This window comes from Ciconia boyciana, chromosome 7 (genome assembly GCF_034638445.1).
Source record: "Ciconia boyciana chromosome 7, ASM3463844v1, whole genome shotgun sequence".
NCBI classification, from domain to species: domain Eukaryota; kingdom Metazoa; phylum Chordata; class Aves; order Ciconiiformes; family Ciconiidae; genus Ciconia; species Ciconia boyciana.
The window spans coordinates 38434236-38459807 of NC_132940.1; the positions used below are offsets into that span (position 1 = coordinate 38434236).

General features: G+C 43.0%; 1 protein-coding gene across 3 annotated transcripts in view; it reads right to left on the reverse strand.

Annotated features, from left to right (window-relative positions):
- RYK (receptor like tyrosine kinase) overlaps window positions 1–24838 on the reverse strand; it is a 67533-nt gene extending 42695 nt beyond the window's left edge. For 2 of the 3 annotated variants that reach the window (XM_072868689.1, XM_072868688.1), the window contains exons 1-4: window positions 24383–24837; window positions 4250–4371; window positions 2432–2531; window positions 1056–1190 (exon numbers count right to left, since the gene is read on the reverse strand). In XM_072868689.1, coding sequence (XP_072724790.1) covers window positions 1056–1190; window positions 2432–2531; window positions 4250–4371; window positions 24383–24695 — 670 coding nt within the window. In that variant the 5' untranslated portion in view covers window positions 24696–24837. Of the gene's footprint in view, window positions 1–1055; window positions 1191–2431; window positions 2532–4249; window positions 4372–24382 lie in introns of all 3 variants that reach the window. The other variant, XM_072868690.1, reaches the window with a different exon arrangement.
- Window positions 24839–25572: the final 734 nt, after the last annotated feature.

Genomic DNA, 25572 nt, shown 5'->3' on the forward strand with positions numbered 1-25572 from the left:
TAATATCCAATCTAAACCTCCCCTGGCACAACTTGAGGCCATTTCCTCTCATCCTATCCCTAGTTACTTGGGAGAAGAGACCAACACCCACCTCTCTACAACCTCCTTTCAGGTAGCTGTAGAGAGCAATAAGTTCTCCCCTCAGCCTCCACTTCTCCAGGCTAAACAACCCCAGTTCCCTCAGCCGCTCCTCATAGGACTTGTGCTCTAGACCCTTCAACACCTTCGTTGCCCTTCTTTGGACACACTCCAGCATCTCCATGTCTTTCTTGTAGTGAGGGGCCCAAACTGAACACAGTATTCGAGGTGTGTAAATAGAGAAGCGGCCATCCTCAAATGCTGCCTGAGAACAGGATACCACAGCCATTTTTAAGGAGAGTACAGTTCTTGGGATTCTCCAAAATAATTTTCTTCTGATACCTATGAAAATACTTCTAGGAAGCAGCAACAGGAGACAGTAACAATCCAAGAATAAATTGTGCTTGCAGATTCCCAAGTCAAAGCACAGAAGTCGATCTGGGATTTCTGAAGTCTGCATTATCTACCAAGATCATTTTATACTCCAAATCTGAAAGACTAACACCTGCTTACATTCACTAAACAGCCAATTTTAAGTAATTTCAATTTATAAATTAAGTAGATTTCAATTTATAAATTAAGTAGATTTCAATTTATAAATTAAGTAGATTTCAATTTATAAATTAAGTAGATTTCATTGGTAATTCTTAGAACAATTCGAATATTCAAAGTGCTGCAGTTTTGAGGAAACTAATTTCTTTCTTCCAAGCACAACAGAGAAAATGCTTTATGCTATATATGTAAAAAGGTCAGTCAATGCAGCAGAACACTTGAGGAATCTGTTCATCCATCTGGTTTTACCAAAAGTCCCCATTCATCTCTGAAAGGCAAAATTTTACCTGGTTTCTTCCTATCCTCTCCAACATTCACTCTTGGGAACTGTTACTCATGTCCTGGATCGTATACCTTCCCACTCCTTTTTCCTTATCAAACTTTAACACTAAAAGCTTTTTAATATTTGAAACTTAATGTCTTACTTCTGTAGCACATTTTCCTTCGTTTGAAATTTAAAACTGTGATGTTTTTTGATGAATTTATTGCCAAGTTGAGCTGCATTAATATTGTGACCTCAGAGTCGAGTCTGCCAGTGCAGGAGAGTTCAACACGAAACGCTACAAACAGACAACAAATAGTCATTACAGTTAAGTTCGAGCACTTTTCAAACATTGTGGTAAAAGAATATTTAAGTGATAAGGATCTTTTTAAATGATGTTTATAATGCACATTTTTAGAGAACTTGCACAAGTTCTTATAAATGCTATAAAATGCTATAAAAATGCTATAAAATAGCAATTCTTAATAAGAAATGCTAATTTCAGACAACTATGTCTGAAATATAATTTCAGACAACTATTGAAGCATTAAAGGGCAGAGATTTTAAATGAATTTATGTGAGCTATATTAAAAGTTTACAGATTACTAGAATTGTATCTGTGGATAAATTACCATTAGCTGACCATTAGCTATCCATTAGCTTTGGAGTTAGTGCTGTCATAAGAGGAACCTCTGTTACCACAGAAAACCAGAAAATTCAGTTTTCCTCATTGCTTTTTCAAATGCTATGAAGGTTAGCTTTTTTCACAACCGTTAAGTTTAAATATTTTGGTCTCTGCAAATCTGACTGGAATCAAAGCTTAAACTAATATGACATTATTTACTTTCTAGTTTATATACTAGTATTATTTATGCCAGCAGAGCAGACACAACAAGCCTAATTCCCTAGTGTCTGCTTTTATAAAAAAGTGGTAGGAAACCAAAGCATCAATATATATTTTATTGCCCTTTGAATATCTAACAGAGTACAAGGAACCACAGTTGAATGAGCAAGGAATGATGATCACTTGCACATTCCCTGAAACAAATAAAATAGTTTCTAGTATAAATTCTATGGAGGAGCTAATACATATTCAAAATAGTTTTCTCAGTTTTAAAACTTACCATAAACACTTTAATGTATTAACAACTCCCACATATCTTGAAATGTCATCTCTATAGGCTAGAAAAATCAAAAGGCGTGGATTTTAAAATCCATGCAGTTGCTAACGATTATTGTTGAAAGGGAACAGGAACGTTGTGTGTGTACATAGACATAAAAAAGTCACTTTTCCTTTCCAGAAAAATCTCTATCCTCCACTAAACAAAAAATATTACTCTCGGACTAACAGTCTCAATCTATGATACCCTTTTAGCAATGTCGTAACTGTTGCAGAAGGCCTGTAAACTTATTATATTTAATAGAGAAAAATTATGCTCTTATGCAACACTACACATCTTTTGGAAAAAATAAATTACCTCCAGAAAGCATTATTAGTATCAGTGCTAGCTGTGCACTTTCAGGGGGTGGGGAGTTTACCTGAAAGGCTGCGAGGAACTTCTCCTTGTAGAGAAATGTTGGCCTGGGGCATAGCCATAGCCATGGGATTATCTACCTGAAATCCCAGTTTATACTCAACCTGTAACAATAGTTGGGAGATGGAAAACACGTAAGAAATCTCTACACTAGTAAAAATAAATGCTACATACCTTTTCATAATTCTTCCTGAAATTAAAAAACTGTATCTTATTTTCAAAGAATGTTGATGATTTCAGGTGTCCAAATTCAAGGTTTCTTATATGAAGTCTAAATATCAGACTTTTGTGACAGTTCAAATTAAGAAAGCCAAAATAGAAGCCACTCTTGAAACCATTCTTGAAAATGTGGGGCAGAATTTAAAGTGCTGTATTAACCTCCCTTGCTGATACTTTTAAACTTGCTTGTTCAAAAGACAGTTTGTTAAAACCATAGGAATTGAAAAAACACCCCCTCCCTTAGTCAGTTTTACAAACTACACAGGAAAAATTGCTTACAGTTGATTCAACTATAGCCAACATCTTGTTTCCACTTAAGAAGCTGATTCTGAAAAAATTCATTCAAAAAAGTACAGGAAAGTCATAAGCTCCTATTGGAAATTCATCCTATTCCTCCACACCCAGTTGAACAAATTTGGTTTGACTTTGCCCCATTGGTTTCCTTTTTTTCCCCCTTTCTAAAACATAATAGGATGCATTTGTGTTATCGATTTATTTTTCAGTCAAGATGGGTAGAAACATAACCCAGTTTCTGAGTTCCTATAACCTGCACTACACCCATCCTATAAAGTTAGCACAGAAGATGCCGAGTGGTGCAATCACAGTAATAGAAGCAGGGCTACACAAGCTCAAAAATTCCTATTCAAAATTCACAGACAGGCCAAAAGAAACTCAGGGCAGGGACAGCGATGCAGGTAGCTCATAGCTGAAGTTGTAACAATGCAACTCTTTCAAAAGTCCTATTAAATGGCAAGTGACAGAACTGCCTGTGAAGGTGGAATGAGCTATCAAGTACAACAGCCGGCTTGCACTGTACCCAATACTGTTGCAGGCCAAAATTCACATCTCGTAAGAACTTACACCTCAAAGGGAAGAACACTGGCAGAGGGAATCTTCAGAAATTGCATTGGTGGAGTTGTTAAATATTACTGTTCCTACTGCAGTCTTTCCTACTTAAGGACAGAAGAATAACCATCACTCAAGTTTAAAAAAAAAAATTTAACATCTGGCAGAGACTAAACAGATTGTTTCCTATCCAAAAATAAATTGTTAAGTAACTAGAAATCCTTCAAACTGTAAGAGCATATGCAATCTTTATGACAGCTGTTGCTGCATGCTTCAGCCATGATGATTAAGTGAAATAAAAATCCCTTTCCATTTAATCAGTGCTCAGTAATGACACACTAGATGCTACTTTTATAGGTTCTTCTCATCTCCAAACATATGTTTCTCGAAATCTCTAATACACAATTGTTCTACATTTGATTTCCAGAGGCTTCAGTTCATGGTTGCCCCTTCTGTGTGTTCAGTGCACCACCAGAACAGATTCCACAGCCCGAAGCTTGTATATATACACATGTAGCTTGCCAGAAGCAAGAAGTATAAAATACTTCAAAATAAGTGCTTAACCTTTCTAAAACAAGAAAGGAACAGTTTGGATATACATCATCTTAACTTACTGCCTGCAATCATATAAATAATTCTTTTGCACCTAGCATATGCTAATTTTTGCAAATAAAAAAGCCATTAAATTATAATAGCGGATATTCACTAAGCAATACAGATCATGTATCAAGTACTCACAGAAGTTATGCCTGCTTACCTTGGATTTAGCATGCCAGCTGAAGTGAAGATTGTTGGTCTCACTGGGTATTAAGAGATTAAAGGACAACGCGTAGTGATTAACCACATCATTCCTCACATAAGACAACTCTGCATCAAGACCTGTAATGAGAAAGAAAAGAGTAAGACAGGGAAGAACAGGACCAGCAGTAACACACCAGAACAAACAACGCTCAGAACCACCAGCTCCACTTGTATCTGAATGTTTAAGCAAATACTTCCTCAAGTCCATAAATTCAATTGCAGATTTGGAGATCAATGCTCAATCACGTCAGCATTAACAAGAGTGCTTCAAATTCTTACAAAGCAACAATTTCAGAGAGATGCTGCAGCCTAATAAACAGGTAAAAGTTGGAACGTAATGGAAGGAAACATGACTTTTCATACAATGCTCCAAAAGGGTCATTACAGACTCTCCTGAATGTACTCCTGTCTGCTTCTGGGAATCACAGGTTCAGTTTTGCTCTTATTTACAACTGTGTACACTCAAAACAAACTACTTTGGATTATCAGCTCATTAACTGCAGGTAATTCTTCCTGGAATAGCTCATTTCTTGAGCTGAGACACATAAGCACTAAGAAATTAACTTCAAGGTAATTAGATCATAACACAAAGCACATAATGAGAGGAGGCATGACATTTGTACACCAAGTAATACTAATATTTTATGCCTACCCTTTGCTTTCTGGACTTTTAAATAAACCTAGATAATTGAAAGACCCACAAAACTATTTACTACAGAGCACTAAGGTCAATTTTCCTAAATAAGATATGTACTCTGATATTAAAAATACTGAAGCTGCCATTATATTTTGTGGCACACATTTCAAGGTCACACTGAATACAGGGTAGGACCCTACAGCTTGCCCTGGGTCCCATTAGCAATTAGTGGTAAAGTAAGCACTACAAGTTAACCCCCTTCCCTGCAGCTGTAAAATTAATCCCAGCTCCATATCCTCAGGACAAAACCATACTGTATTTGTAATCAGTACCATTTTGTCTTGTCTTATACAACTTTTCCTCCCTTGCTCCTAGTTAAACACTATCCAGGCTCAGCAATATATTGACATGCTAGGAGAACAACTGGGCAAATCAGATGCAGGTGCATGCTCCAAGCATGATCTACGCAGAGGGAACTGAGTGCAATTAAAGTATTCACAGTACAATTGGGAACATAAATAATGGAGTTCTTTTTGTTATGGCTAGAAAGTCAAGAAAACCGGAGAGGCTGTGACTCCAAGATGACAGCATTTAAGGCATCCTGAAGTTATTCCAAGAATCTAGGGAATCATGAAAGGGGTTTTTTAAGGGGGGTGGGGGGGGGAATCAAAGATAACTATTGAACTGTGTAGACAAGCTGCATTTGAAAAAAGGGAGAACTAGCTTGAGAGAAATAATTCCTCCTATTTAGTGCAAAAACTGGGCACAGATCAGTGCAAAGTGATAAGCATTCTCTTATTCCAGAACTTGATTTAATCCACCTTATTTTCACAAGATACAGAAATGCAGCCAAGACATTCCTCTTCATTCTTGTTACTTTTACTCCCTGCTGGCTCATTAGTGTCCTGAAACTCAACCAAAACCCAAGAGTATATAACCACAGATACTCGGGGGTGGCAAGGGGGAGAACCCTAGAAACTGGATGCATGAAAGGGATCAACAGAACAGAGTAATCCCAGGGAGAAATGCTCTCAACACCTTGGAACAGAAAAAGATGCAGGTCATGCCTCAAGTGCTGAATGTAATCAGCCTGACACAGTATATAAAAAAAAAGTTAAACCTTTCTTCTCCAATTTGTCCATATTTCCACTCAATAATAAATGGCAAATGCAAAAGCACATTCACCAGTAAAATATGGAGGAGGGGGAAGCACACACACACACCCCTTGAAACAAAATAAAACTTTGAAAACACCTAAAAGAAACAGCAAACTTCCAAAATAGCTTGCCCAGATAATTTTTACATGTGTACATGTTTATACATGAAATCTACCTCAGATTTGGACAACATGGAAGGAGCATGGAGAAGAGCTCACAACTATCAGACACTTGCCATTAGATCCAATCAAGATGATGGGAAGCTTTATGGGCATAAACTTACTAAACAAAGTATTCAAATCAAAACAAAGTATTCAAATAGGAGGTTCTTGGAATGTGTGGAAGATAACTTCCTGACACAGCTGGTAAGTGAGCCTACCAGGGGAGGTGCCTCACTTGACCTGCTGTTTACAAACAGGAGGACTGGTGGGAGATGTGGTAGTTGGAGGCCATCTTAGGCTTAGCAACCATGATCTGATAGAGTTCTCGATTCGTGGCTAAGTAAGGAGGGGCGTGAGCAAAACCACTACCATGGACTTCCAGAGGGCAGACTTTGGCCTGTTCAGGACACTGGTTGAGAGTGTCCCTTGGGAGACAGTTCTGAAGGGCAAAGGGGTCCAGGAAGGCTGGGCATTCTTTAAGAAGGAAGTCTTAAAGGCGCAGGAGCAGGCTGTCCCCATGTGCCATAAGACGAACCGCTGGGGAAGACGACTGGCCTGGCTATACAGGGAGCTTTTGCTGGAACTTAGGAAAAAAAAGGACAGTTTACCACTTTTGGAAGAACAGGGAGACAACTCAAGAAGAGTACAGGGATCTCATCAAGTCATGCAGAGAGAAAATTAGAAAGGCAAAAGCCCAGCTAGAACTCAATCTGGCCACTGTTGTAAGAGATAAAAAATGTTTTTACAAATACATCAACAACAAAAAGAGAGCCAAGGAGAATCTCCCTCCTGTATTGGATGCGGGGGGGAACATTGCCACCAAAGACGAGGAAAAAGCTGAGGTAACTTAATGCCTTCTTTGCCTCAGTCTTTAATAGTCAGACCAGTTATCCCCAGGGTATTCAGCCTCCTGAGCTGGAAGACAGGGACAGAGAGCAGAATAAACCCCCCATAATAGAGGAGGAAGCAGTTAATGACCTGCTACACCACCTGGACGCTCACAAGTCTATGGGGCCAGATGGGATCCACCCGAGAGTACTGAGGGAGCTGGCGGAGGAGCTTGCCAAGCCACTCTCCATCATTTATCACCAGACCTGGTTAACAGGGGAAGTCCCAGACGACTGGAGGCTTGCCAATATGACGCCCATCTACAAGAAGGGCCGGAAGGAGGATCCGGGGAACTACAGGCCTGTCAGCCCGACCTCGGTACCAGGGAAAATTATGGAGCAGTTCATCTTGAGTGCGCTCAACAGGCACATGCAGGCCAAACAGGGGATGAGGCCCAGCTAGCATGGGTTGATGAAAGGCAGGTCCTGCTTGACCAACCTGATCTCCTTCTACGACAAGGTGGCCTGCGTAGTGGATGAGGGAAAGGCTGTAGATGTTATCTACCTGGACTTTAGTAAAGCCTTTGACATGGGTTTCCCACAGCATTCTCCTAGAGAATGCTGGCGGCTCATGGCTTAGGCAGGTGTACTCTTTGCTGGGTAAAAAACTGGCTGGATGGCCAAGCCCAGAGGGTTCTGGTGAACAGAGTTAAATCCAGTTGGCAGCCAGTCACAAGCAGTGTTCCCCAGGGCTCTGTGCTGGGGCCAGTCTTATTAAATATCTTCATCAATGATCCGGATGAGGGGATTGAGTGTGCCCTCAGTAAGTTTGCAGATGACACCAAATTGGGCAGGAGTGTTGATCTGCTTGAGGGTAGGAAGGCTCTGCAGAGGGATCTGGACAGGCTGGATCAATGGGCCGAGGTCAATTGTATGAGGTTTAATGAGGCCAAGTGCAAGGTCCTGCACTTGGGCCGCAGCAACCCCATGCAACGCTACAGGCTTGGGGAAGAGTGGCTGGAAAGCTGCCCAGCAGAGAAGGACCTGGGGGTGTTGGTTGACAGCCGCCTGAATATGAGCCAGCAGTGTGCCCAGGTGGCCAAGAAAACCAATGGCATCCTGGCTTGTATCAGAAATAGCGTGGCCAGCAGGACTAGGGAAGTGATCGTGCCCCTGTACTCAGCACTGGTGAGGCCGCACCTCAAATACTGTGTTCAGCTTTGGGCCCCTCACTACAAGAGAGACATTGAGGTGCTGGAGCGTGTCCAAAGAAGGGCAGCGAAGCTGGTGAAGGGTCTGGAGAATAAGTCTTACAAGGAGCAGCTGAGGGAATTGGGATTGTTTAGCCTGGAGAAAAGGAGGCTGAGGGGAGACCTTATTGCTCTCTACAGTTACCTGAAAGGAGGTTGTAGAGAGGTGGGTGTCAGTCTCTTCTCCCAAGCAACTAGTGACAGGACAAGAGGAAATGGCCTCAAGTTGCACCAGGGGAGGTTTAGATTGGATATTAGGAAAAATTTCTTTACTGAAAGGGTGGTCAAGCATTGGAACAGGCTGCCCAGAGATGTGGTGGAGTCACCATCCTTGGAGAAGTTAAAAAACGTGTAGATGTGGCACTTTGGGACGTGGTTTAGTAGGCATGGAGGTGTTGGGTTGACAGTTGGACTAGATGATCTTAGAGGTCTTTTCCAACCTTAATGATTCTATGATAAATTCAAATCAATTTGATTATATAGAGCACTAATGTTTTAATGCCTGTACTGCCATAAAAAGCTACACACTAACAGGCAATGCTAATTACATGATGCTGTTGAAATTCATATAAGAGCAGCATGAGAACCAATGTCAAGTTTCATTGCCTCAAAAAATTATGCTCTAACTAAAAGACTGGCATATAAAAATAATTTAAGAGGTTTTGTAGTATAGCTCAACTCATAAAAACAGCAGAAGATTGCCTGGCTTAGTATCCTGTTTCTGTCACGGGTCTACAGAAAATGCCTAGGGAAGAATATAAAACCAAAGTAAATACACAGTGACACTTTAACTAGTAGATCCTCTCTGCTTCTAGTGTTTGTGGATCACAAACTTCCTAAACTAATAGGCAGTATCTTCCAACAGCTTCTCACTAGATTTTTTTCTTCTATGAATTTGGATAAATGCTTTCTCAAACCCTGGAAACTGATAGATACATATTTGGGAAATGTCAGTGTTTCAATACTGTATGGTATTTTTTCCTTTTAAGTTTATCAACAATTAAAACATTTCCTCTATAGCATGTCTTTTCCCATCAGTGAACTACAGACAAAATTCAATTTGCCATGCACAGCTAAGAACCTGTGTCCACACCAGACAAGCAAGCTCCCATCTCCCTACCTCCAATCCACCACAGTACAGTTTTGCTTCCAGAGCAGCCTTCCATCCCTAATTTTTCATCCCCTCACTGCCTCCCCCACCTCAATCCTGAATTCCTGAAGCACTTTGTCTATATAATTTATCTCAATCAGGCCAGCAAAACACACAATAAATTGCAGTTGAACCTGCCAATCAAAAAAGCACCTTGCCTGTGCTCCAGGCAGGCTGCCAGGCAGGAAGGTGTGTTCTGCCCGACACAAAAGAGCCCAGGTGCTGACCACCAGCGATGCCAGGAGCTGCACCATGTCCTAGCCATAAGGGAGGGCACCGGGAAGGTACGTACAGGTAAGGAATTGTGCAGGGCACTGCGGCGAACGGCGGTGAAAGCCAGAGCCACAGCTCACTGATCGGTTGCATGATCTGAGTATTCTTGAAGCAGGCTGCCATCACTTCACTCACTGCATTCCCAGGCTTCCTCTGTTTCACTTTGACGAAGAGAAAATTCCCCCATACCCACAGAAATTGCCCAGGCAATGCTGCAGCACCATGTGTGCTCAAGAGCTCCATGGTGGGTGGACTCCAGACTTCTACAGTTAGTAGATTTTAGCCAAGATAAGGTATGCTTTTCTCAATGCCACATGGGTTGCACAGGTTAAATTCTCAACAAGAAAAACCACGGCACAGCCTGCTGAAGACAGAGGACAAGGATACCACTGCAAACATGCTGGGCAGATCACATCCAACACCTCTCCTCCCACAAGTTCGATCAAGAGGACAATGATCAGCCTCGGTGAAATGTCAAACAGGTTCAGTTATGTTCACTGAGTATTGGCTGTGAGCTACCTCTAGCAGCTATAGTACAGCAGTAGCTACCTCTAAATCAGCTACTTTGTTCCTTGTTATCTACATACCTTTTTACACACAATGAAATGGTGCCTTCTCACTGCTTAGATTTCCAGACTATTAAGTGCTATTAACTCTCTCTGGAGTAGACATTAAAAATGGTTAAGGAGTTTGCAGAAAACACTTTAGGCTCCATTACCGTGACAGTTTAAGTCTAACTCAGAATTGCTTTAATTCTGCATTTCACCTTCTTTCTTCAGAAATGCATACTCACACCTGCCTTGCAATGTTCTTTATTTAAACCTTCAGCAAGTCAAGTTCAAGGAGTCAAGCTGGCACTATGCGGGGAGGAAAAAAAAAGTGGGAGAACACTCCTCAGTCAGTTTAACTCCCTGAATTAGTGAGGATGCTCAGGAGCACCCCATACGGAGGGTAAGACTGCAGCAGCACTCATTTAGATGGACATTATACTAAAATAGTATTGTTACCTTATCCAGATAGTCTAGGCTTTTTTCAAAGCATGCTTTGGGCATAGGTAGCTTCAGAAGATGGTATCAAATTAAGCAAGTCACTGTCAATACACAGCCTAAACCAGCAACCTCAATTTTTTACTTTTTTTAAACATGTAAATCTCTTTCAAACATAGCAGCAGCGTAAGATGTAATCAGCCTACATAGCAGATCGCTGAAGAAAAGAAGACAGAAACAAGGTATGTTTTCCCAATTGTTTCAGATTTCAAGAATGCTTAGTAAACTACTAAACTACTACCCTAAAACCTACTGACTGGTAGGGGGGAGGGAAAATGTAATTCTGGGAGATGTCAGGTTCCTCCTAAGGTGTTGAACACTTTCACCACCTTGCACTTTAAGTAAGGCAAATCCACCAGCATCCTGGAACAAACCCAAATTGGTATGTAATGTTTTATGTCATATATGGAATGATAAAAGGAGAAAACAGGTGGCTCTAGAAGAAACACACAGATGCATTACAAACAGCTAGAGAAAATGGGCAGTTCTTCAATAATCATTTTCTAGGCAAAGCAGTAAAACATAAAGAAAGGGGCAGAGAACCTTACAAAGAAATACCAAAAAAAATGTTGGGTTGCATAAACCACAGAGGAGGAAAAGAAGCTTTTCAGAAATGTTTCTATTGGATTAAGCAGCATATTGGTGATCAATGATGAACAGTTTTAAAACATAGGCTGCAGTTTTGCTTTGGCAAGCCTCCTTAAACAAGCCCATATGCAGACAATGCACAACACTAAAGGATCTAGTTTCTCATAACTTGGACTTGACTAACCTACACCAACCCACATGAAAACAGAAAGACCAATGCTTTGCTTTGATTTCAAGGCAAAACCACCACCCTTTTACCCAGGCAACCCCTAAATCTCATTATTAACTTCCACATCTTTGTAACTCCCACCCTTGGGCACAAACTTGAAAGAATAAATTACAATTGAACACGCACAAAAAGGTAAATTTAAGCAGCACCACAGAGAAAGTCTGTCATTCTTTGCACTGTTTAACATAACAAAACATCAGAAGCAGCTCAGAAAGGGAGAGGCCAATTTTCATTCCCAAATGCAAAAGATGCTGAGCAGCCCTTATGTTCATGACAAAATTGGATCATGTCAGTCTAGCAGCCTAACAAAACACTTCTTTTCAAATGCCCTTGTGTAAATGCAGTCTAGCTTCAACTCTTCTTTTTCCTTTTTTTTATTTTTAAGCACAATATACAAAAGAAACTTGCCACTATCAGCATGGGAAAAATTAGATTTTATTCTTATGAAGCAAATCTATCCTACAACATGCACTATTAACAACACATTCTTCTTAAAGACGACAACAGTATTTAGGCATCTGTTACCCCAGGTAACAGAGTTCAAATCATCAGAACATAATTCTGGAAGATTATGTCTAAAAAATCAAGAATGAACATGCAATGTAAGAGTTAGATGAGATTGCTCTTACTGAAATACTGCTTGCTGCAATACAAATATTAGCCCATGTGTAATAGCAATCTGCTAATGATAGCTGACATAATTGGCTCTCCCAGTTGCCTACCCAACCCTCTGGTAGATTCCTGTCTGTGTACAGAAGTGACTGAAATTAGTGCCTGTTTTCTTAATACACTAGTCTGTAATTTGTAAGAGTTTCTTCATAAGCAGCTGAGAAATCTCTGCAGTGCAACGTCAAACCACTGCAGCCCTCACAAAGCCACTCTTGCTCCTGACTCACAGCCACTGAAATAAATTAATTGAGAAGAGTTACACAGTTAAACAAGTTATTATCTTTATACAATATTCCATTTGTTCAGAGCTTTACGTGCTCCAGAGAACGATACCTCCACTCCTGAGCAGCTCATCTGGGTCAGCCCTCTGGCCAGACCAGAAGCTTCCACTCCAGGGTGAACATCCACATGAAAGATTATGAACCTCAACATCCCTTCATCACCATCCACTTCCCAAGTCTGTGCAAATCTACTGCATAAACACACAGGATTTTCCCAGCATTGGACAATTTACCTTGTTGAAGACAGATATAGTTTTTCTCCCCCCCCCCCCCTTCCATTTTCCTTTCATTAAAATCTGAAACACTGACTTTAAATCCTAAGCTCTCCTTTTTTTGCAAAAGGTTCTGCAAACGTGCACTGGAAAAATTCTGCTATTTTCATGCCATCAGCCTAAGCATAAGGAAATGTGGCTGAAGAATTAAAAATCAGCTCTTGACTACTGAAACTTTTTTTTTTCAGGGTAGAAAGAACACTTTCCCAGAGCAAGCCTTCTTAGTTTGAATGTATTTTATTAGTTCACTTCAACAAACAGCTTACACAGGACTGAAACTACAACTAGGAGTTAAAAAATGAGGAAAATCAGATACAAACTGATCCACATGGATCTATTTCATTTAGAAAATAGCAAACTATTGGAAATGTAATACTAAGCATCTGAATACAGATACACACACATAAACTTCTTATATCCTATTTGTACATATCCAGTATATACAACAATGAAAGTGAACTTTCCTTTAATAAAACAAGTAACAGATTATAGCCTTCCACTTGTATTTTTACTTAAGTTTTCCACAACACTACAGGTCTGCCAGTTATAGCTGTCAGTCAGGAATTTAGGCTGAAATACTTGCTTTTAAACATCTTACAGGCCATGAGTCTCTGGAAAAGATGACTGATGAAAAATATCACAGGAAAAAGAGTTAAATCTTAAGTAACACAGAGATGAAGAAACAGCTTTTCACTCTCATAACACAGGTGCCAGAGAATGTCAAAGGATGTTGTTCAATGTCAAGCTGAAAAGACAAATCAGCAGGCACAAATCCATCAATACTCACTAACACACTTTCTACCTTTTGCTTAGAAACATTTCTTCCCTGACTGTTGAATAGTCCTTCTGGTCATCACCCACCTGACACTTAGGAAAAAAAAAACACACCAAGACAAAAGAATTCCCCATTTTGGGGGAATTCCCCCCATTCTGGGGGACAACTTCCTACCTCTACATGAAGTTCTTCATTGCCTACATCTTCAACCCTTTCTTTCTAAACTTCAGTCTAAGCTTTGCTAGAAAGGAATGTCTTAAAACCCAGTATCGTAGACCTTGAAAAAAAAACCAGTATCAAACGCATGGAAAACGGACTAGAAGTAAAATCACAGCCTGACACACCACCAAAGCATACCGAAATGTGCAAACTCTTTATGGAATTGCTCCATCATTAGGTCATTAACATAACAGTGATTGGTGAGGCTTCAGAATTAAATCCATTCGCACCTCCATGGAAGACTTCTCCCATCAGAGATGGATGCTTCATTGCAAATAGCACGGTTGCTTTGCAAGCTCACCTAACTCTGCCCAGCAGTAGCAGAGAGCATACAGATTGTGGTTATTTACACAAAGAGCTTTGTCACCTGCACAGAGTTAACTTTTCATGAGCTGGAGATGGAAAACAATATGTAAGGCATTCAACGTGAGGAAATACTCAACAAAACTTCAAGGCAATGATTGCATCCTTGAAAACCAACCAAGACTCCCTAGCAGGGAATCTTAGTAGGAAATTTCCCAACACCTAACACAGGAAGAAAAACTCTTAGCTGAGAGCTCTCATTAAATCCTCATGAATCTTCACTGACAGATTACCCACAATTCACCTTATTGATGCTGTTAAATAGAATTTGCAAGTTCAACACCACAGGCAAACAGGATTTTTCTCACTGAAAGGTCTCTGTGAAAGTTACAGAGTAGACCTCTTCCCTTCTAGGGGAAAAAGGTACCCCTATGAGATAGCACTTGCTGAAGTGAAAGCATAAGGCAATATTTAATTCAATCCATACCAAAAGGAAGACATTAATTGTTCCTAGGACCCAACTGCTTACCCTTTTGTCTGTCTTTGAACAACAGCAACAATTACATTTTAACAGCCTGCCTGCTTATTATTCTCTCCTTCACCTACAGAAAAATCTTCATTTTTCTGATAGGCAAGATGTAAAGACAGCCGTGAAAATGGTTAGATGACAGCACTCTCCTTAATGGGGAAGGGGGGGGAAACACAACACCACATATCTTACCTCAGAGCACAATACAACTAAACTCTGCTCCTGAGAACACCTAAGTGAAAATTGCCCATTTGAAAATAAAATAAATAATAAACCCCCAAAAAAACCCAAAAAAACTCACTAGTAAAACTCCCAACAAAACCAGCAGTCACTTTGCTATTAATAGCCAGAACAGTGCATGCAAGTTACCTGAGGGCCGATTCCAAAGCAAAGATGCAGTAGAGATGCACGAGATGGATACTTGAAGGCAGAGGAAAATTAGCACCACTGACCTACACAGCGGGCAAGGGGAAATGGGATAGATAGGAATAGGAATGGTGCAGGTACACGGTTGAATGCAACTGAAAGGGAACTCTGTAATATAAAAATATAAAGCTAACTTTAATGAGCAAATTAAACAACTCTATTCTTAGCCCACGGAATAGTTAGGTATATTTATGAAATAAAAATTTAACTTATTAGTAATGGCAAATGTCTCAATTATGTAAACATGAAGTTTGATGCGCCTTTTGAATTATAATGAAAGTAAACACTGAGAATAGAGAGCAAAAAGAAAGGTTCCATCCATGTGAACCACAGTTGCCCAAGAGCACGCACCTCGAAATAAAATAACTTCAGATCAAATGCTTACTAGTATCACAAAGCTTTTGAACTGAACTGCTGTAATCTTCTCAGCCAAAACTCAATCACCTAACAAAGCTATGTCAGACATCATTTGGACTCATGAATAACGTGCATTTGCAGTATTTTAGTGTCACCTACCCCCAGAAGTTGTACCACTTCATTATTTTTTTGTTGTTGTTATAGTAACGCACCCACATGTTGATTCAGTTACCCCTGTAGGCAAAACCGTAAGCTACAACAGCGTAAGTCACCTTTAGAACGGTGTCCCTGCCAGTGGTCATGACTATTTCAGTTACAAGTACCCAACTGAGTACAACTAAAAAAAAAAAAATTTAAAAAAGCCCACGCACACCCCTTCCTCAATGCAGCAAGCCCCTCTGCCTTGAAATGCATGCTTCTAGTTCTGTGACTGACAGGACTGCTGATGGGATAACACACCTTTCACATCTGTTGAGATGCTTTGGCAGACTTCCATCACAGTGACACTAATTGTTTAATGCAAAACCAAGCTCCACATCAACTAAAATAGGTCTATTCGCTTCTGTGGCAATCTCTGCACTCAGGAAAGCCATGGAGCTTAGTATTTTTTTCTTTTATTAGGAATTACTCTACAAGGCCATCCACTAACTCATTAAAGGCTAAAACAGTTTTGAGAGGATAACCATCTTTAGTTTATCAACCTGCTCAGCTTCACCATTGGTACTGCTGGCATTACGTATTCCGAGTGGCTGCAGCTTTTCAAGCCTACCAAGCAGCAGCTCCAACACTTACATTACTGCTCTTATCTTTCCCAAGCAGCATGGTGAAATCAATATACTGCTTAATTTAATTACAGCTATTCAACACTCAGCAAGTGGCAGCAAAATTCTAAAGCATCACATTAGTTTCATGCTGTTGCTTCTGCTTACAGATCTCCAAAGCAGTCAGTGCAAATATGTGAGTTATCCGCTTGAAAGAAGGACAAAGGCAGAGATGGAAGAGAAATAATGCATTTGAAGCCTCTACCATCGTGCCCTTTGTACCGCCACAAGGCACTTTCAGAGAGTTATAGCATTCATTCTTACATGGGATCTGCTGGTGCTGCTGCCATTCGGGGGGGGGGGGGGGGGGAAAGGGAAAAAAATCAATTCATCAGGCACAACTCATTAAATGCACTTCACCCTTTACACACTCCCTGCTTTCACAGTTGAGACCTCAAGTACGATTTTAATACTGCACACTAAGTAACTAGAGGAATGGCCTCTAACTAAAGACTCTTCCACTGCAAGAAAAGTAGGTGCCTCAGTGATATTTCAGTCTGGATAGTTTCAGGTGGAAATTAATCATCAAGCAATCCCATTTCGCTAGAGCTCAGAAGAACTGTGAACAATGATACATTTGGAATGTCTCATTGATTCAGCTTTTCCAGTATCCAGATACAACTCCGAATAGCAGAAGGGGAGGAGAAAAACACAAGACTTCCCCAAATACTTCCATCTTTTAAAGTACCCACACACCAGAGTGTAGAGTATAGCTGCCTCCACAGCTCCCACTCTCAGGAAAATGCCACCCTGGGATTTTTCATGCCTGTGAGCATGATCCTTATCTCTTGTATTTCCCTCTGCCCAGGTGGTGAGCAGTTTCAGTCCCTGCCTTCCTCCCAGTACCCTGAGCCCTTCTTGCTGGCTTTTCTCACGCATGCAGGGAGCTCTTTTCCTCCATTTCCTCTATCTTGTTCCCATTCTGTCCACACACTGGAGGGAGAAAGAGAGCATGTATTCAGAGACCAAACAATCCACAGTGATAAATAAGATGCTGCCAAACAGAATACAGTTGTAAAATCACAGCAGTGAGGAATGCAGCTTTGGGATTCCGCCCCCCGCCCATCAGGCTAGCCTTCAGTCTCAGAGGTCAGATTTCTTCCAAGTCCCCGACACACAAGTGTTACAAGAGCCACAAACATTTATCACTAGACAGACCCTAGCCTCTTGGGAACTGAAATGGCTGCTTCCTCCCAGGGCTGAGTGCAGTCAGAGAACCGCACAAGGAAGCCAAGCCGCCTGCTGCCCATGTAGCCCCTCCTGAACAGAAAATTTGGAGAAGCAAATTGCTTTCTCCCGCGTAGGATTCAGACGGAGCCCCCAGCATTTTTAAATCCCAACACATAAGCTAGTGTGATAAAGCAGGCCACAGAAATCAACCACTCATCTCAGCAATGCTGAGTAGATCAGTACACACAAGGACTTAAGTATTTCCCAGACTTCTCTCTCAATGGCAGTCACACAGAATAAGTTATTTCATAGCAATCCTAACCCAGCCTAGAAGCTGCCTCCACTGGCATCACTCCTGATGGCCCTCCACAGGCTATTTCAAACTTCTAGAAGCGTATTCTTCTGCCAGTTTGCAAGCATTACAAATACTGCAGAGGGTTTATACGACTACATGTGTTTCCAAAGAAACAGCTATCCACACGCTATTTGAACTTCGCAAATTAAAAGTGAGGTAATAGAATTGAAAGGGGCAGAGGAAGCCCAAATACAGTTTGTTCTCATAAACCTCAAAACAATATTGACATGAACCATGGTACTCGGTAAATCAGATGGACAAGCATCCAAGCACACTGAAAGGCTCCAAAACGAAAACAGATTGTTCAGCTCTGTGATGCAAGTAACTTGTCACAACCTGCTGCAGCTTGCAAGCAGCCAGATGTCGCTGCATGTACCCTCCAAACACCCTGCCAGCCTTAATCGCCCTACTTCCCCAAAGCAGACACAAGTAACATTCACCTGCAACACTAAAAAGCCTGTCTAATAAGCACCAATCACAGACTATCATTAGGCTGAAGGGTTTTACAGGGCAAGGTAATAAAGTAATTATCCTAAAAACAGCACTTCCAATTAAGTGGAATATATCAGAATATTTTCAGGCCATCATCAGTAATTCAGTTTTGTTACAGTGCATGGAATCTGTCAAGACTAGAAGCTTGCTTTCCATCCAGCAGTGTGCACCTAAGTAATCTTTAAGTCCCTTTCAAATGGTAAAATGAAGCATTAACATGCAGGTTTTTGCACTTCTGCAAAGACAGGCATGTGGACCATAGCAACACAATACTTATTTTTGCATACAACATGCAAAAAGCTACCGTTCTTCAGAGTCAAGCACTTAAAAGCTAGAAAATGAAGATTTAAGAACAAGTATACAACAGAACCAGATTCTGAACTGTAGGTCACGTACCACATAAACACTTGCTTCAAGACCTTAGGTTACTCAAATGTCTGGTCTTCAGGGGACATCTCATTCATCCTCCTGCAGCTACACAAAGGCTCTTTGCTGTATGTTTTCTGTCCTAAAAGAGGCACCATGTACAAGCACCTGTAAGTTACCCATCTCACATGGAAATCTATCTTGGGTGGTACTAACAAAACTCACTCAGAACACAGCACTAGCTCACTGGTGGTGGTCTTGGTAGTGATGCTGTCAGACAGGCGTGAGTAGGCTTTTAACAAGGCCCTGAAGCATTTCAAGAATGAAAAGGAAGAAACACTTGAACCTTTCAATAATTTGAACATCCAGCTCATCCCAGCACACTGATTTTGCAGCTCCCTTTCATAACAGGGACAATTAACCAGGTGACAGACAAAGGAACAAGAGGATTTCCAGTCACTACAAACACAGTACAAGCATCATAAAGCACTTTTGACGTGAACTCCTGTTGCTAACTCCCTAAAATAGTGACATTAAGAAAACTGTTCCACAGTATAAAACTAAGACACCACTTGATCAACTGCTGCAATAAGTACATGTTTAGTCTCCATCTGAAATTCACAAAACTGTATTTGGCCTATAATTTACCAGGGCTCTGCTCAGCCCTGGCAGGGCCACACCTGGAGTACTGGGTCCAGCGCCGGTCTCCCCAGAACAAGAGACATGGAGCTACTGGAGAGAGTCCAGCAAAGGGCCACCAAGACGATTAAAGGGACTGGAGCATCTCTCCTATAGGGAGAGGCTGAAAAAGCTGGGGCTGTTCAGCCTGGAGAAGAGAAGGCTCAGGGGGATCTCATCAATGTATATAAATATCAGAAGGTGGGTGCAAAGAGGATGGAGCCAGGCTCTTCTTAGTGGTGCTTGGTGACAGGACAGAAGCAATGGGCACAAACTGGAACATGGGAGGGTCTGTCTGAACATTAGGAAAAACTCATATACTTGCAAGAGTGACTAAGCACTGGCACAATTGCCAATAGAGGTGGTGGAGTCTCCATCCTTAGAGATGTTCAAAAGCTTCTGGACACGGTCCTGGACAACCAGCTCTAGGCGGCCCTGCTTGAGCAGGGGGTTGGACCAGATGACCTCCAGAGGTCCCTGCCAACCCCAGCCACTCAGTGAGTCAACAGTACGATTTAAAAAAAAACAACCAACCAATCCACCCTCTGCTATAACAGATTTTGCATCTCACAACAAGAAAACTAATTTCAGTAAGCTGCACACTGGCTTCAAATGAAGTTTAGAACACGTAACAAAAAGTCACATAAGTGTTAATTAATTTAACTCTGTAATTAAGGAAGTGCAAATATAAAACCAACAGAAGATGGCATTCAATATGATTACTTAGAAGAAACTAGTCCAAAGAATACTAAGTTTGCAAACTCAATGCAAACATTGTAGGACTTCTGACTAAGATTCTCCTGCAATTCTAATTTAGCCCCTATGGGACTTAAGTCTCATTTAGCGCTCAGGCTAGACTTGTCTCTAAAAAAGAACCAGAGCCATGCGATAAGGAGGGCTATCCACAAGACCAATTTCACAGCTGAAAGGTATGTAGTCTACAAAAAAAACCCCCTGCAAGAACAGAAAGGATTGTCCTCATTGTTTAAGCATCTTGTTGCTGCCATGAACAATTAGGTGCTATCTCACAAATACTGCAAAAGAACTGCCTGCAATGCAAGAAAAACTGCTTAAGCCAGGTTTTCACAGGCAGCTATTGCTTCTGGTCCTCTTACTCAGAGGGTATTACTCGGAGGGTATAATCCGAGGTCTCCTGTGAGGCTGAGCTGCAGAACTGCCAGGAACTCACAGCTGAAGGTCTGAGAGATATACCATGAATGCATTAAGTCATAAATAATGCTATGTACTTTAAATAGATCAGATCAAATCCTTAATTATTAAAGCTAGCTACCTAATATTAATGGATATTTTTACCTTATTCTCTAAACCTTAGTTTGTTGGCAGGTAACGACCTGCCAAGCAGGGATACATGTGCCTTTATATCACTGGATCCTGTGAAAAGCAGACCGATGGAACATTTCAACATTAGGCAAACACCACATTTTGATTTCACAGGCAAATTTGAATGAAAGTCACTAAACCAAGTACAGACCCTCTACTGAATAACTCCTCACTAGTTTAACACCATCTGCCCTGCATGTTTAGCATCACAGGGCAGTCACTGGAAAAAAGTGATACGACCAGGTGGTATTATCGTGCCTATGCATTTAGCCACTCTGTAAGACTAACACTACTTTCTTCAGGTTTATGCGCAGGCCCAAAAAAGATTGTCCATATGAACCAAATCCAAAAAGCTATGAACCAACTCCAAAAAGCAACAGATCACGGTGCTGACAGAGTTCACAGATGCTCCTAAAAAGGGTTGTGGTGCTCTGGATGTCTCTCCCCAACAAGCAGTGCTTCTCTTCCTCATCCTCAACTCCTCGTCATCACCCTGTACCTCACCCCTGCTCTCACTCAAACACCTCTAGCTCCTGCTGCCATCACTGAAGTCATCCCAACCAAGTCCCCTCAACTAACTCCTCTCTCTCTCTCTCATCTATTGCTGAATCCTGCCTGGTGTGAGTGGGATCTGACACATCCAAGTGTGTGAAAACCACATTATTATTTTTTTCCAAAGACTTACAGTTTGTATGGCTGTGAACATTTTCCACAGGAATGGCAAGAGGTATTTCTGACAGCAACACCATCTGCCTGTCATATAGCAAGCCCTGCTTTCAGACCATGAGAACACTGCAGCTTTTCAAAATAAAAATCCGTCTCACACAACAAAACAAGCCAGTTTTCTCTAGTTTTCCTATCTGTTAAGTTCTGAGGATTTCAAAACAATTCCTCCTAAGGCAGACACGTGGTCAGAATCACATAGCCTAATGGTGGAAATCTGGCATAAGCATACAGGAAAGTAGCAGGCAGTTTTCACTATAAACCATAGTATCTGTCCTGCCTCCACGCCACAGAAAGAACAGCAGCCACAAATAATCTTAAGCAAGTCACTATTTCATTTACAAGAGCCACAACCTAATTAAAAACACAGGCCATGGTTCTGTAAGACAGTGAACTCTGGTTTTGAGGAGAGGAGAAGCACTGCAATGTGCCACTGAACTGGTACAGCCTCACTGGTGGAGAGACCATGCATGGGCACGGCCCCACAGACCTTACAGCAGACCCTGTAGATGCTCTAGCTTTGCACAAAGGACACACTGTGTCACCACCTATGGCTGATTCAACAATTCGCAATCGCATGCTTACATTTGTTCCAAATCAAATTTGTGATCTAAAGATGTATGGGGATGATATTAAGAAGCGTGAAAACACACCACAGGCTGTAGTAACTCCATGTACCATTGGGTTTATGAGCACTCCAGAAAGTCTAAGGGTTTTCAGTTCAACCACAGCAAGACAGTAGCAGAGACAGTTTGTTCAGAAACAAAAGGTGAAAGAAACTAGCTTCTATGTTTATATTAGCAGCTTCACTGAACCTAATAGTTTGCTTCAAAAGCAATGTCATTTTCCTTTCTACTGTGAATGACTGTTCTAGCATCTGCTGAACCATGGCTTTCCTCAAAGAAGTTACAGAAGATGAAACACCTCCCTGCTCTTTGAAAGTTCATGCACACCTATACAAGCACTTAAACTATAAACTTTGAATTGTGTTTACATACAATCCGGATACTACAAAACTGAACATGTTCCAGAAGAACTGGAACAAACCTGTCCGTCCCTTTGGACTTTCTTCTGCCAGAGGAATACATAAAGTTACCAGAGATTTGATTGCCTGTGTCTAGATGCCTTGTTAAACTACACCTTACCTACAACAGCTAATACATCCTTTAGGGGTAAAGGATACCCCTAAAATTAAATCTGCTCATGCCAACAACACAAGGTAGATCCTGAAAGTTTAGTTTACAACAGAATTCTAGTGATCTGAATCCCACTAACTGAAAAGAGTGCCAGTTTATCTCCACATTAGACTCCAGTTTATCCAAGCCTTTGGGGTCACAGAAGCAGAACAGATCATTAAGTGCCAGACACTTAAAGTGATATAAAACAGCTACAGACAGCTTGAGTAATAAGTGACTTTAGCCATGTTAGCAATAGACACCCATAAGGGAGGTTATGGCATGCAATTTAACTTAAAAAATAACAACAACAACAGATCTTCCCTCCTCAGTTGCTACTTAATGATGAATAATTATGCTAGTGGACCATGGAAGTCTGAGCAAATTCAACTAATACAGATTTCAGGCACTAGACTCAGGATAGCTCAAACCTTAGCATTCAGTATTTCCAAGATTAACTACTTGTTTAGAAACTCAGCTAAACAGCAAGCCTGACATTTTTATCCTCTATCTGCAACAGAGCATCTGGCAGCAAGCACATGCAATGTAAAAATGATGGCAACAGAACACTAATCACCAGAGGAAGCCATAAGGAAAAAAAATGTTTACAGTGTTATTCACTCCCTGGGTTCCCTGACTTCGGTCAGCTACATGCTTACAGAGTTCAAATTAACTGGAGATATTTTTATTTTGTCCATTTAATGAAAAAGTCTTGCACTGCTCGTTTTTCACCTTGCAGAAATACAGGACACTTGCTGAAAAACAAATCACTGGGGATACCAACATATTTGTTTTGAGATCCCAGCCACCAACTCTAAACAAGAGCCTAAGCAAGACAAAGCCTACAGAAAACAAATCTTTGTTTAAATCAGAGACTCTCCAAGCACAAAACTACTGCGAAAGCCTTCCGCAGCAGGCCAGATGGGGGACTTCATGAACTGCCTCCAAGTACTTGTGCAGCAATTGTTAGCCTGCCTAGAAATTAAGATTCCTTTCACACACACAGCCAATTATTGCCAGGTCTCCTCTCTGCCCTCTGAATGTCACTCGCCTCGCTAATTAAATCACGAGCCGGAACTCACCTCTTCCAGGGCTTACCCTGCTCCCACAGGGAACCATCCCCAGTCACTTGAACCTAGGGAACCCCTCCCCATAAGGGTAAAGCCCAGGACCATTTTCTTCCCTTAAAACCCCAACCACACACAACGAGGCAGCACAGAGACTCTTTCCTGAGTCCTCAGACTCATCCATTCTCCCCATGACCCCCTGCTCCCCCAGTACCACAGATCCCTACACGGATCCCCAGATTCACCCAACCCCACCCCCGGTCCCATAGTCCCCCATCCTCTCCTGAGCCTCAGGTCCTTCATCCCTGCTCACTGCCCTCTCCATCCTCCCCTGCACCCCCAAATCTGCCACTCTCGCACCAGTCCCACAGACATCCCCATCGCCTCCTAGACCCCCACTGCCACCACTCCAGTCCTCCAGTCCCACTGATGGCCACCTTTGCCGTCCCCAGACCAACCATCCCCACCCCAGTCCCACAGACTCCCCCCATGCTCTTCCAGACCCCCAAATTACCAGTCCCAACCCCACAGAACTTCCCTCATCCCCTTTTGAGACCCGGACCCCCAACACCACCTCAGCCCCACAGACCCTCCCCTCCCCCAAGCACACTCCTGGCCCCTGGCCCCGCACCCCTCCCCAGCCCCACAGGCCCCCGTCTCCCCCGGCCCCCACCCCACAGGCTGTCCCACCGCCGGGCCCAGCCCGTCCCCCCGCCGGACCTGACGCAGCCCCGTCCCCGGCCCGCACTCACCGATAAGCCGGCGCACCTCTTCCTCGCTCAGGTAGAGGCTGAGGCTGGGCCCGGGGCCGGCGGGGGGCCAGTCTGGGGGCCCCGCGGCGTGCGGGCCGGAGCTGGGGCCGGCCTGGCCCTCGGCGCCGGTGGGCAGGAGCAGCAGCAGCGGCAGGAGGCGGAGGAGATGGCGGCGCGGGCCCCGCACCCGGCACAACGACGGCCGCCGCCACCGCCGGCCCGCGCCCGCCTCCCCCAGCGCCGAAAGGGGCCGGTCCCGCCGCCACCACCCCCCGCCGGGCTCGCGGCCCCCGCCCCGGTGCCCCGGCACCATCGCTCCGCGGGGAGGGAGGGACGGGGGAGGGGGGGGAAGGCAGGGCCGGGACCCCCCGCCCCGCCGAACCCCTCACACGCCGCGGCCGCCAGTCCCCGCCCCGCCGCTCATAGCTGCGCACACCCGACGCCGCCGCTGGCGCCGCTTCCTCCGCGGCGCCGCACGCCCCCCCCCGCGCACGCGCGTCCGCGCAGCCCCGCCCCCCCCAGCGGCGCGAGGCGCGGCCGTCGGGCGCCTCTCACTGCCGCTCCGGGAACCCCTTCAGCCCCGGCTCGGCGGGGGAGCGGGTGCCCTCTCCCGCCTCTCGCTTCCCGCCGGGTGCCGGGGAGCAGGAGGGAGGCCCTGTTCGGCCCCTGGTTCCTGCCGGTGCCTCAGAGTCTCAGTGCCTGGTGCTTGGAGGGTCTCTGGGCCCGTCCTGAGGGAAAGCTAGAAGGGGGGGAACACCACGCCCCAGGCAGCCCTCCGAATTGTCTCACGCTCGCCTTTAGCCCGCTACACGGCCCTCCTTCTCTGCTGTCGTCTCCTCCATCCCGTACCCTTTCAGCCCCACACTCTGTCCTGATCGTCTGCCACGACCTGTCCTTGTCATCTACTTGCCTACCTGGCCGGGGGCAGGCCTGGTGGCTGAGTGTGGGGAGTTTCTTCTGCATGGCTGGAAATACTTTGCCAAAACATCCCAGAAAAAGATATCCTGAACTAACTGATGCTGATCAGAAAGTTACCCAACTGGAAATACTTCTGGAATACCAGCATTTTAGTTTTAAGAGAATTTCCTTTTTTGGTAATTTTTTTAAAACTTCATGTACTGATGTTATATTTAATGTTTTAATCTGCTTTTTGCTTTTATCTTGTGCTTACGCTCCTTTCAGAGCTAAGA